A 13798-nucleotide genomic window follows, 5' to 3' on the forward strand; every position below is an offset into this window, starting at 1 on the left:
CTTCAAGGAAGGTGAATTAGTACTGATGTACATGGTCAAATGAAACAAATGAAAACTCAAGATGTTGGGCATGGGTCCATTTAGAAATTCTGAACTCACTAATTTTGACTTGGCCATATTAGAAACCTTGCATGGTGTACCTTTTCACTCCTATATAAATGGCAGCAAGTTGCATAGGTTTTATGGACCACTTACGAAACCATGCTTATAGCCATCCATCAAGCTAAACTAAGAAAACATGTGGAGAAAGAGAAATAAAAGCTCGCTCGGCTAGAAGCTAGGGCTCGTGTGCCGAGAAAAGAAAACAACAATCTAACAAGCTATCTATTCAAAACTGCAATGTGGCTAGCCACAACTGGAAAAATAATGATTATATCCCACTAGGATGAGTATACCTAGGATTCCGTGCCATTAACCCACTGTATCCTTTGTTATGTTTGCTTGACACTGGAGCTGATTTAAGCCTCATGTCTTATGAACGTAGGCTAGAATGGGTAAACCAACACTTCAAGATTGAGGCCTAGCATTGAGTTCGTTCAATGGTTGTGTCTCCAAGTGGCTCGGCTTGTTAAATGTGTCTTATTATATCAACAACAATGATCTTGTGGAAGGTATTTTTCATGTCATGAATGTAGGGGAAATGAAAGAGGAAGTCATAAGATGTAGAATTTGGATGGCCAGATATGTCTTGGACATTCAATAGAAAGCTCATACATTCGTGGCTCACCTACCCTTAAGCATTCAGACTGTCTATTTGTCGAATGAGGTGCCGGATGCCAAAATGTACCATACACGTGCACCGATTGAATAGGCAAGGTTTTCAGACAACTACTCTTTAGATGAGGAAGCAACACTTGAACCGAACTAGGAAGTCTTATGGCCCAAGGAAAAGTAAATTTTAAGCAACAATGAATGGCCTACTCATAGAAAATATTTCTCAGTTCCAATTTGAGTCCTCACCTGCTGCTGCTGTTCAAAAATACAAATGGGTTGCCAAAAAAGACTTGAAATGTCCAGCCTCGGCACACACCAAGAACTCCTTTTGGGTACCCAAGTCTAAAATCCACAAGCTCTCTACAAATGATGAGTGGATTCCACATGTTGTCAAACCAACTCCGTCTGGAAGGAAGAGAAAATCCACCCCCAGCAAAAAGGCTTTATTGGTCGATCTATGGCCACTAAGTCTGCAACAAACAGGGAACCTGTGCCCTATTACTTGGAGAGCATTGGCTACGGATTTGCAGATAGTGGAAGCACACAAGGTCAGGTATGGGTCTACGGAAGCAAGTTCCAAAGCCATCAATAATAAACCACTATTCAACGATGGGAGCCAAAAAGTAAGCTCTATGCAAATACACATAATAAAGAGGAAAATATGTGCCCAAAAAATCAGAAAGACAAGGTTAAACTAGTAGTGGGGAACAAGGGTTATCAGCTGATGACCTAAAGATAATTGATGATCTTGTCTGCAACCTACCCTCTAAGGCTCAACAGTCAACAGTTACAGTTTGGCAAAGACAAGGGTGTATTAGTAGATAACTACGATTGTAGACTCATCATCTTTGTTTCAATTGCTAATGGTCTACCTGCATCCATGAGCCTTCAGACTTGTAAGAATTGTTGGTTTTAAATCAAGTAAAACTGCACCAAATCAGAGTGAGCGATCTGTAAAATTTGAGCTTCCACTCATTATATAACTTCACCCTTTGGTATGTATGTGATCTTTTTATTTTTCAAATGGGTAAGTTTTTCCTTCCCTATTGTTATCTATTATGTATTTATGCTTCTTTAATAAGTCAAAATTGAATATTTGTCCAAAATACAAAGACTCTACCAAAATTTTCCACAATATGCAAAATCTTGTATTTTGTTACAAACTCCAGACTTAGAGACCGCATGGGTATTTAAGTCACTATATATGGACTACCTGCACTCCTAATTTCACAATTATTAACCCTTCAAAAAATCATGACTATTCTTGTCCATCCACCCTCTATAGCTGTAATGATTGCATTCATTTGTGGGTATACACACTCGTAGAGGGATGTACTAGATCTAGGTAGGGCAGGAACATCTTGTGGGTTTTCAGCCTACAAGATTTTAACCACCACTTTCTTACTAAAATAAGAGGTTTTGTTTGCATCAAAAATGTCCCTGAACACCCAAGCAAGCACTAAATCAAATGCAAAGATAACAAGGAAACAAGCTATGACTGACAAGGAGTCAAAATAGCAAGGATAACCCAAGGTGTTAAAAGGAATACCAAAGGTACCGGATAAGTCGCTACAGGATGCTGAAGGTTAGGTAACTAAGCATGGTCATTCATCTAGTTAGCTGGGTGATGTGGGCACAAATGGAGAATGCATACGCATTTGATTGTTCCAACAAAATACAAAAAAGGAGCCCTAGTTGTTTACCTACCATGCACCAGAATCCTACTCAATTCTTAAGGAAGATGGTGTGATGGATAAATTGTGGCGGGCAACTAGCTTGGATAAGATGGCAGCTTCCTGGAATCCTTACTATGACCCTATTCTCGTAAACTGAATTCCTAAACTCTTATGATGCAAAACAGAGGGATGGGTGTAGTAACCATAGGAGACTATGAGGCTGAGATTAAATCACACAGAAAGTTAATCATTGAAGCATTTGGCTTGCCTTCAGGGGTATCGTATTCAAAGGTCAAACCAAGCACCATAAATATCCGTACACACATGAGTAATGGAGTAGGTCGCTACATGGAGAATTCTTTGCACAAATCAGGGATACTACATTAGAAATAGCTTGTAGAGCAATCAATATTCTCACTCAGGTGAAATACATTGACAAACATGATATAATAAACTCTCAGGCTGTTTTTATGGTGGCAAGATGCCGTGAGGAGGATTGAGCACATATAATCTTTAACAACTTCACTACTTATTATGTAGACCATAAGTATATCATTGGTAATCCATGTTTACTACATCAAGTTCTGGAATATGAGGCCAGAAAGGTCCTTAAAGAAGCGGGTGTCAACATTCCAACTCTCATAAGACAAGAGCCTCAAACGCAAGACTAGGGAGATCAAGACTCTAAGGGCAGAACCAACCAACATGTGCACGGTGAATCATCATCCATGTGCAGGGAAATCCCTATTGTAATATCTCCACAAGCACAGTCTGCGTTCAGTAAACAGTACCAAACAGCTGACCCTAAATGTAAGAGAAAAATGGATTATGGAATGACCACTCAAATGCCTGAAGCAGTGTCAATACAATCTGACCTTCAGCCAAAGAAGTAAAGAATTCAGCCAAAGAAGTAAAGAATTGCAAAGAAAGTCCTAAACCCTAAAGTGCAACAAGTACATCAACAGAGGTAGTCACTCTGTTGTTTGGCATGGACACAGAACAAGCAGAGGAGGAATCCGGGCTACATCTTTTAGAGTTGACAAGGGTACTCAATGAGAAGGTTGCAGAATTTTACAAACAACAGGCACTTAATAAGCAACAAGTCATTAACCAACAACATACTCAAATAACACAGTTCAAAGCCAAGCTCCAAGAATCATCCAATGAGGTAGATAAAATCAGTGAGTTGGTGGCCAATCTGGAAGAGGAAAAACTATTGTCTTTAAAAAGGGTTGCAGATGCTAGTAAGCAAAGGGAACATTATGACAAGGTACACGAACAAAAGCAGGATTTACTAAAAGAGCTGGAAACTTCAAGCAAAGAATTTGCCTTGGTCACAGAGTGGAAACTTCAAGCAAAGAATCAGGCTTAGAGTAAGATGGTTGCAAAGATGGCTAAGGTAAAAGAACTAACAGAATAATGTAGTGACTTGGAGCATAGACTACAAGAAGCCAAGGAAATCTTGGTACAACAGCTTCAAAAACATAATGAAGAAGAAGTTAGGCTCAACCTCAAGCATAAGGTAGAAAAGGACAGCTTATTCCAGTAGCTTTAAAAGGCATGGGAAGATTACTCAAAGTATCATGCTAAAGCTATGGACAAAGCCAAGGAACTGGAGTCTACTCTTCGACAGTAGAATCAGCACAAAGAGGAGGAGCTTTCTCCAGTAGAACAAGGGGCAGGTACATTGCTTGTCACTATCTCTAACCATGCCTCTGCTCTAGCTACATTAGTTGTTTCCCCACGAACTCTAGCAAAAACCCAAATTTTTTTCACCTCTACCCTTTTATTGTCTATGAATGTAAAAGACATAGATTTTGAGGTTCCTTTGACAAGTGAGGTAGTGCAATGGGTTTTTCAAAAGATGTTATTACAAAATGCCCCTACATTTGTAATGACCATACTTCATTGAGAAATTAGTCTACAAAGCCCTAGTGATCTTTTCTATACCCCATTGCATCCTATAGTAATCAATTTCTAGGCATGGGTTAGGGTGCTTCTCAATTCTTAATATTTTTCTAAGGAAGAGGAACTTATGGAAGTGGGTCTACTAGAGGACTTAACCTTTGAAGCCCAAACATCTATAGACTACATAGACCAAAGCCTTACTTGGATGAAACTTTTTGGACCTTATGAGGTGAGGGACTGCTCCTTATATTTATTAGCTAGGCAAAGAAATATTTATCACCCCTTGGGCATATGGAAGTTATTTAGAATCGTTACATTTCATTAAAATAGGAAAATTATTTAGAATTTGATTTGCCTCACATCAATTACCCCTCCATTGATGACACTGAAATCATTCAATGGGAAGCTGATTTTAAACAACACTTCAATGGTAAGCCACCTAACCCAGAGGAAGAAGATGGGCTAGGCAAAGCTTTAGATGAATTGACATACCCATATGTCCATGCATTCCAACTCACGGAACTAAGTCTCCCGGGACTACCCCTCACGGCCTACACTTTCATAGTTTTAACACCTGTACTGTGTCTCACAATACTTCACCCAATCACAGGAATTGGACCATGTCATATCACAACTAATATACCCCGTTAATTGCTCACACCACTAACACACTTCCCATCACAATTAACCTTTTTACCATTAAAAGAAAAAAAAGGAGAAAAAAAAAACAACAACAAGGTGTGGCACATGCCCCACCAGTATATGGACTGATCTTTTTCTCCATGTACAGATGTCGACCTTAGACCCAGAAGCCACAAAGACCCTGCGGAGTGACACAAGCCAGTGCAACGGAATCCCGGTGAGCCAAAAGAGAAGACCAACATGGGGCCCAAAGGATGAACTACCTGGTGGGTCCATACACCCAAGCTTTCCATGGTGCCATAATCAACACAAAAAGATCCACTCGGTGCATGGAAAGGTGGCTTTACAAGAGTGCCACCAGATTCTGGAAAAGGCATAAGTTAAAGACAAGCTCGAGAAGGTGGGCCTTGGGAGGATTCTCCTAAACTCACGTAAGAAATAAAGTCGTACGAAGAAGTACTAGGGCAACCGGAAGCCAGTGTCAGCGAGGCAACACAAGAAGAGAGGACGGAAGCATGGCACATCACTCCTCCTCAAAGCCCGCCGGTCGGCCCAATTGATCTTCCCAAATTTGTCTCCCCTAAAGAATTCCACGATGTCAGACACACCTACGGGGTTGCAAAAACCAGAGCCTGAAGCAGAAGCAGTGCTAGTAGCAGGGCAGAACCCCAAGGACTTGAGGAAGCTACATCATTCCCAGTGCAAGTCACAGAAGAGCCATTGGATACATGTAAAAGCCCAAGGACTAAAGATACATAGAGTCCAAAAAAAAGAAAACGTCTGGAGGACGAGGAGGTGATACCAGAAACTTCATTCCTACATAATCTGGATTATGAAAAATTCTTTTAGGAAATCGTGGAAGGACTGGATGAACTCCTGAATCTGCCACGTGCAAGACTGCAAGGGACCATGGCCACAAGTGCTTCACTGTGGGAGCAGGACAACGGGTATGGCGGTGCCATCTCCTCATCACTCAGGACCCATATGCTTCATGATCGCAAGGCCACACTCTGGAAGCAAGTTCAAGAGACAAACAACCAAGTGCAGACATTGCAAGGCCACACTCTAGAAGCAGGTTCAAGAGACAAACAACCAAGTGCAGACATTGCAAGAACACCTAACAGCGGCGGCGGCAGAGGCAACCCCATAGGGATGTGATCCTAAAGAGTTTAAAGGCAACCGAGGAAAAGGAAGCCAGGTACCAAGCACTGGAGAACAATAATCTGGTTCTAAGCCAAACTACTGTGCAAAGAATTAAAGAGAATAAAGATTTGAAAGCGCAGCTGGAGCAAGCCAAGGAGAAACTTCAGAAGGAAGTTACACATCACCAGGAGCAAGCAGCTCTCCATGCCCAGCAGGTACAAGAGCTCAAGCACACTTCTCTAGCCAAGGAAGAAGAGCTACAGGGCCAAATCCAAACACTATCCTTAACTCTGAAGGAAGCAGAAAATAGAGTGACCCACTTGCAACACGAAAGAGAACATAACAACAAAGCAAATGTGAAGAAGATTAGAGCGCTTAATGACACCATCAGCACCAATCAAGCTAAGATACAAAGAATGATGATTACACACTAAGAGGCGATAGTACAAGTCAAACAGCTACAAGACAGTCAACAATTGGCTAAAGAAAAACTACAAAGGATCACTCAGGCTTAGGGAAGAGAGGCTACCACCAGACAAGCGCAAGAAGAAGCAACAAGGCGCTTTGAGGAGCTAGATGCTACCAAGATGGTCAAAGAAACAACGATTTCAAACCTTCCCATCACCAAGGATTCAGGCATCCAAGAATTGGAACGACAACTAGCCATCCAAGAACGAAGTCAACGACAAGAACCCACAGATGAGATGCGCTTACTCCTTGAACGAGCCTCGGAGACAGGTCAGCATCTAGAGGCAATGTTAACAAACGTCCTTTACACTTTTGATAAAACACATATTGAATATCCTAATATAAATCCTGAGGATATAACTGAGCTCTAAGATTTTATGAAACTCCACAAACCTAGCCACCCACCCCCAAGTTCAAGCTATGGTCAAGAAGAGACTTCAAGTTCATCATCTAACCCTACTTACCCCATGTATTCTAATGTCGCCAATAAATTACTTAATCCGTATCCTAATATTCCGCCTATTGACAAGTCTCAAGCAGACTACATGTTTTCTACTCTCCCTTCTTAACCCTTATAATTTACCACTGACACTCTCGCCCCCAAGGAGGTACCGGCACCTGACCTGTCTCCGCCCCCACAGAACACTCAGGAGGTACGTCACACTCTCACACAAGACACCATTGAATCTTTTACTGATGATACTATTCTAGAGTCCTTGTCTAGTGCACAGTATGAAGGATTCATAAGAGCTGGTAATCCACTACTAAAGCCAAAACTTATGTTCAAGGTATTAATGCAAATAACACCATTTGAACCAACTCAGCAGATTCTACTAGAAGCATACTCAGATGTCACATCGACAAAGCAACCCTATGTACCGTATCCTCTCCGAGCACCTCACTCAAAATTAGAAGAACTCTTACCTTTGGCTAGAGAGGGCACTTTATGGTCTAACGTGGCACGGCACACCAAGTTAGCAAACCCACAATTGGCCAATCTGTTGGAAATCAGAATGGTGACATTTATGATCAGTTATTAGTTTCACAGGTGGAGGAAGGCTCACTTAGTCCACACAAGAGGGGGGTATACAACAATTATCACAGATGATGCAAACCCCAAGCTAGAAGATTTTGGCATATAGCCAGACCGAAGAAAAGTGTTCCTCACAATCCCAGAATATAGCCATGAATATATGTGTGCGCCACCAACTCAATGGGTGGATTCCTTGTACATGCCACTAAAGAGAAGGTAGACACCTTTGGAGTTTCAAGAGGCCAAGCAACGAGATTCACATGTCTGTTTATAACTTCCCCATCTTCATGCCAGCCATATTTACAGACATAAGAGAACAAAGGAAGCAGATGCTGAATTGGAATACAGGCATGGCGTCGTATCCCGGACCGGCAATAGTAACCAGTGTTCGATTCCTAAAATTGCTCATGGTCCTGATCGATCAATCCAAGGAATGGTATGATGGGTATGATGCTAAGCAGCTGCAGTTTGACATGAATCAAGGACTCTTTGATAGAGGCATGATGTTGTATTATCGTCGCCTAAGGTGTCTTCCAATCTATATGCATGTCACATTCAAAGACATGGTCGACACCGGTTTTGGAGATCACACTCGGCATTCCGAAGAACCCTAAAAAAGCTTCAATCACGGCATAACTTCTACCATCACGAGTTCGGCGACCTGGTCTTTCGACCTTAGTACAGGTTCTGAGGACATAACCTACATTAGATGGGGGGGATGTTAATCCCATTTTGGATTAACAAATATGCTCCTCCATTTGAGGACATTAATAAGTGTCATGCAAAGGCACTATAAAAGTTGTACATTATGAGATATTGGCCACCCAAGGCCTTAATTACGTAAGTTTTGGATGCCCAAGTGTGAATAAGGGCGAGTTGTATATACGGCAATTTCTTATAATGAATGGACACAATCCCTCTTTGTGCTATGGAGAGCTCTTGTTTGTGTCTTGAGAGAGAGAATTGTGCCTCTTAGTTACGTAAGTTTTGGATGCCCAAGTGTGAATAAGGGCGAGTTGTATATGCGGCAATTTCTTATAATGAATGGACACAATACCTCTTTGTGCTATATGGAGAGCTCTTGTTTGTGTCTTGAGAGAGAGAATTCTAGCACTTGTGTCTCTTCTATACTTATATGTTGCATGCTTGTGTTGAAGAGTGAGAGAGAGTGATTGCCTTATGTGAGTGATGGTGCGAGCGACTCTACGATGATAGTGTGGAGCTAGAGCTTGGAGGATTGGAGCTTCTCAAGTGAGCTTGGAGGCCTCAAGGGACACATGTTTGAAGCATTGGTAAGTGCCCTATGACAGTTGTGTTCTATTGCTCTTCTCATAGGAGAATACATTGAGTTCCCTCTTGGAGGTGTGGTAGCCCATAACAGGTGCACTCATTTTGGAAGGAGCACTTGAATTGTTTACGTAAAGTTTTCCTCAGGTGCAAACTTTACAGAATCTCTCTACACCTTGAAAAGTGTCAATTTATGGTCAAACATGGCATAATCTTGGGACATATTGTGTCCAAGAGAGGGATCTCCACTTACCTCGACAAGGTCAAAGTAATTCTAGAATTACCTCCTCCTACAAATGCCAAGGGAGAACAAAGGTTTATAGGTCATGTTGGCTATTACAAACGATTTATATACATGTATGTGGATATAGCCCGACCATTGTACAAACTATTGATATTTTTTTCCGAAACGAAGAATGCCAAGAATCCTATGAGAAATTGAAAAAGGCGCTAGCTTCAGCCCTAATTCTTCACACTCCTTATTGGGATGTGATTTTTTATGTCCACATTGATGCCTCCGCCTATGCAATAGGATGTATATTTGCCCACCAACCAAGGGAACACAAAATGGATTTCCCTATAAGCTTTTCAAGTATACAATTAAATGAGGCTAAACAAAACTATATGACCATAGAAAGGGAAGGCTTAGGCATGGTTTATGTTGTCTAGACACTAATTGTTGGCAAACAAATTTGTGTTCTTTGTAGACCATCAAGCCCTTCTCTATTTGGTTATAACAAACCTTGTACCACAAGAAGGATCACTAGGTGGCTATTGATCCTCATGAAATTTGACTTCTCTATCACTGTGTGAAGGAAAGGATCATCACATGTGCTTCCAGATCATATATCCAGAGTAACCAATGGTGAACCTCCACTAGGCATTGACGATGACTTGCCCAATGCTTGTCTATTTCAAATAGACATAGTTCCTAAATGGAGCTTTGACATTCTGCACTTTTTAATGAATGGACTACCTATGAAACTAGAATTGTCTAAAGAATAGGCACGACGATTAATTAAATTGGTGGCACCGTATTTTCTAATTGTGGGGCAATTATATCAGTTAGGCAAGGACAGAGTTCTTCGGAGATGCGTGCTTGAGTCGGATTATGTAGCTGTCCTTGAAGAAGTTCATAACGGACTAAGCGGTGGATATTTTGCCGCACAGAAACCACTACACACAAAAAGTTCTTCAATCGGACCTATGGTGGCCAACACTCTATTGTGATGCCTCATAATTTGTCAAGAGGTGTGAAGAATGCCAGAGATTCGCTATAACTCATAACAAGGATCATATGCCCTTGATTGTAGTCTACTCTCTACAAGTCTTCTAGAAGTGGGGAATGGACTTTATTGGAGGGTGGCCACGGAGCGAGCCCAGAGCAGCGAGCCAATTTGCAAATTATTTTCAAATCAATACGAGATACGAGCAGTTTCTTGTCATGTATCCATTGAAAGTGAGCAAGAATGACACATGACATACCAAAAAAAAAGCAGGCTTACTACATGACATGCCATACCACCTTCAAGACATACCACCTTCAAGACAATGTATTCAAGACACAAAATAAAAGCAGGCTTACTACATCCACCAAAAATGCTACATCCAAACTGTCTTTAAATAAAAGTTCAAATATCACGCTACATCCACCAAAAATGCTAATATATAAACTGTCTTTAAATGTCTTTAAAAAAAAGTTCAAATATCACGCTACATCCACCAAAAATGCTAATATCCAAAATGTCTTCTGTCTTCACAAAAAATGCTAAGATCCAAAATGTCTTTAGTCTTCTTCAAACTGCAAAAAAGTAAGAAATTAATGAACATTGCATTTATAGAGGATTATGGGGTATTAACAGTGCCTTGTCTTATTAATTTGGGAATTACCTTTGTAGAATATGGCTCCAATAGCTTATTATATATGCGATGGTCCTTTTCAAAGATAATAACATTACGTTCCATGACCGCTGCAATAAGTCCAAGAGTTCCAGTCCCAGCAAACAAGTCAACAATAGTATCCCCTGTCTTTGAAAAGAGAGATACTATGTACTTGCATAGCCTCTGCCCTCTTTGGCAACCACCTCTCCAAGGCTTTCCCTTTTGTTTTACCATATCCTCTTCAGGAACACTACATAAACACAGAGATGAGAGACCCAAAAATCTAAACCCTAAATACATAGACATTGTTTTTAATCATAGATCCAGAGTCGATCCCTTACATATCTTGAATGAGGTCTTGTTCCAGATCTAATTCACTCCCAAGATTTTGCTCTTCCACCTTATCTCCATACATCCGTAAATACTGCCTTGGTGTACTTGAGCGTACAAAAACAGATAGAATAAGACATGCAACCTGTAATGAAATCCATTCAAATAGTAGTGAATTCCTTAGGCTATAAGTTGAAATAGACATAGACATAAGAATTTTTGTAGAAGAGAAGTGTGCAGCTACCTTTGTTACAAGTTGTCCCATCTTCTTTCCCACTGGTGGAGTGCATTTGACCACTTGTCGATGAAAGACCACAAATCCTCTAGATGTTGCCTCATGCTCTATCTTCACTCCTTCTTCCATTGTATAAAGGCATGTTATGAAGCCATGATCATTAAGACAAAAGTCTACAAATTGAAAAGTTGCCTCATATAGACTTTTGCTAACCACATTCCAAGGTGGCACTCTGTGTCCCAAACAACCCTCAACAACGAGGTTTGAGGGGAAGTCTACAAACACCATCTCCACACAATAGTCAGTCCTTTTCCCATGGACTTTTCCTTTATTACAAAGCACATTCATGGCTTCCAAAACATGTTTGAATAGAGGGGATGGCCCTTCTATGTTCTTACAGTCCCTTGCAAGGTCCTCGATGGAGGTATTGAATGCATATACCATGCCTGCGAATTCCCACAATGCAAGAAGAAACACAGAAGAAGATTGATTGGTAAGAGAAAAATATTTATCACCCCAATAAACATACACTACTGTTAACGGCATGATATCACCTTTCAAAGGTGCTGGTTGGATCATAGACGAGGCTACATGTACATTGCCCGAAGTACTTGTTGTTTGATGTACTTCTCTTTGTCTCCTATTTGCATCCAATGCTTGACTCACTATATCCCTCCCTAGGTTAACTGGTAGAGGGTGCATTCTAGATGTAGAGGCTATAGATGTGGCATGAGAGCTCGTAGAGCAGCCACGTACTGCAGTCAATGGTATACTCTGCACAAAGACAACTTATGGTTATAAATTACCTCATCAAAAAACTTTATCATCGTGCAAAAATCAGAGACAACTTATGGTTACCTCATCAGAACCCTCCACTATGGTCATCTTAGCCAATATAGCTAAGTGTTGATCATGTAATTGAATTTCTTCATCTGGCACAACAAACCTCTCCATGTCTAGCCACCAGGGGCATCTTGTCTTTTCAACACTTGATAGAGGCTAACCATGCATTTCAAAAATAGAAACGTTTTATCATCATACATACATTTTATCATCATGACCATGATTACAGAAAACACTTACTCTCCCAAGGTGCAGATCCGCATATATATATCGTGGAGTATCCTCGCAAATCCATAACAACACAAGAGGTGGTATGGCCTGTACTACACCACTATCCACCTCTTTCAGCAGCCATCTAAATTCCAAATGGAAAGGAAAACTAAAGTCAATAGGCTATATAAGAAGCATAAGGAGAAGAAATAAAATTGACCAAGTTTTTTTTTTTACCTATAAACAACTCGATGTGTTGCAGAGCGTAGCCCTTTTTGTGTGTCAATATCATTGCTAAATTTTATATCCCCCTGATGAACTCTGAAAGCTTTTTTGAAATACTTTCGTCGATGAAAGACGACATAGTTTATAAAGGAATTAATGGAAGGTAAGGAGATTCTATCACAATTTTCAATCTCCTCCAGAAGCTTGGAGCCATAAGAACTTATTTGTAGCCAGAACACAAATGAATGTAGCCACTCTCTAGCTTTTGCTTTGTCTTTAGGCAAGTACTCTATCTCTCGAATGCTAGCTTGTGAATTATCCAACATTCGAACTAAGAATGCTTTATCTTCATCCCTAACTTGTGCAGCCCCAATCATGTTTAGTTTCTCTTCTGTCGCAATATGGGTCCCTGCTGCATGCCAAGGAAGTGACAAAACAGCACGCCAAAAGTATTCTCCATTGGCAGGGTCTGCTATGCGGGCAAACTTTCCCACCCTATTCTTATACAGAATTTCTACCTCTCTTATCACCTTAGCCCTTCCGTCTACATCCATGCCCTTAGCCTTGACCTCGATTTTCATCTCCATATCGTCCTACAGAGTCCATTTAATTACAAAATTACTCTTGCATACATTAAACATATTTCGCATAATTAAGTAGATCTTGCATACCTTTAATATCTTGCATACCTTAAACACAAGCCATGCCAATATATTTATTGGAACAGAAAACCAGCTTTTTTTGCCACGAGTGGGGCACTTTTTCATTTCATTCTCCATCCAAGCCTTGTCCTCATCATCGAGCTCTGCAAGGAGGGTAGTCTTATCGGACTCACCAATTCTCCTTATTTGGAAGAGCCTATCCCCAAAAGTTGTTGGTACAAAGGCATAGTCATGCATCCTAGTACAACCAATGCAGAGAGTTGAAGCAACATCATGCAATCAATGCCAAGAGCAAAAAAGAGAAAAATAATAAAACATATACTTATTCAATCTGGAAAGAGAAAACATCAGCTCTCCAACGTCAGCCTTCTCGAATTGTAGAAAGTCACAGGCCACCAGACAATGCTTAGAGATGTCATTTGGAAATTCTGAGTAAAAGGAAAGAAGATGGGAAGGTTATATTAGATGCATACATAAAATTGTATAAATAGATAAAAAAATTTCAAATCACCCTCACCTTGAGCAATCAAATCCATCCAAG

At 40.6% G+C, this 13798-nt stretch overlaps 1 protein-coding gene across 1 annotated transcript; it reads right to left on the reverse strand.

The window, feature by feature from the left end:
- Positions 1-12603: 12603 nt before the first annotated feature.
- LOC147618524 (uncharacterized) lies at positions 12604-13499 on the reverse strand. The gene is made up of 2 exons (XM_086775260.1): positions 13285-13499; positions 12604-13188 (listed from the first exon to the last, which is right to left on the reverse strand). The coding sequence occupies exons 1-2, from the start codon at positions 13492-13494 to the stop codon at positions 12604-12606; spliced, it is 795 nt and encodes a 264-aa protein (XP_086631386.1). The 5' UTR covers positions 13495-13499.
- Between the last annotated feature and the right edge of the window lie 299 nt (positions 13500-13798).

Source organism: Cibotium barometz, chromosome 35, assembly GCF_041138505.1.
Source record: "Cibotium barometz isolate CiBa-2024 chromosome 35, ASM4113850v1, whole genome shotgun sequence".
In the NCBI taxonomy this organism is placed as follows: domain Eukaryota; kingdom Viridiplantae; phylum Streptophyta; class Polypodiopsida; order Cyatheales; family Cibotiaceae; genus Cibotium; species Cibotium barometz.

What these genes read in the sequence shown, in the direction of transcription:
- LOC147618524 (XM_086775260.1), bottom strand. Translation starts at nt 13,494, where the DNA reads ATGCATGACTATGCCTTTGTACCAACAACTTTTGGGGATAGGCTCTTC. An exon ending in TGGCATGGCTTGTGTTTAAG is followed by an intron (nt 13,189 to 13,284) that starts GTATGCAAGATA and finishes TGGACTCTGTAG; the next exon opens with GACGATATGGAGATGAAAAT.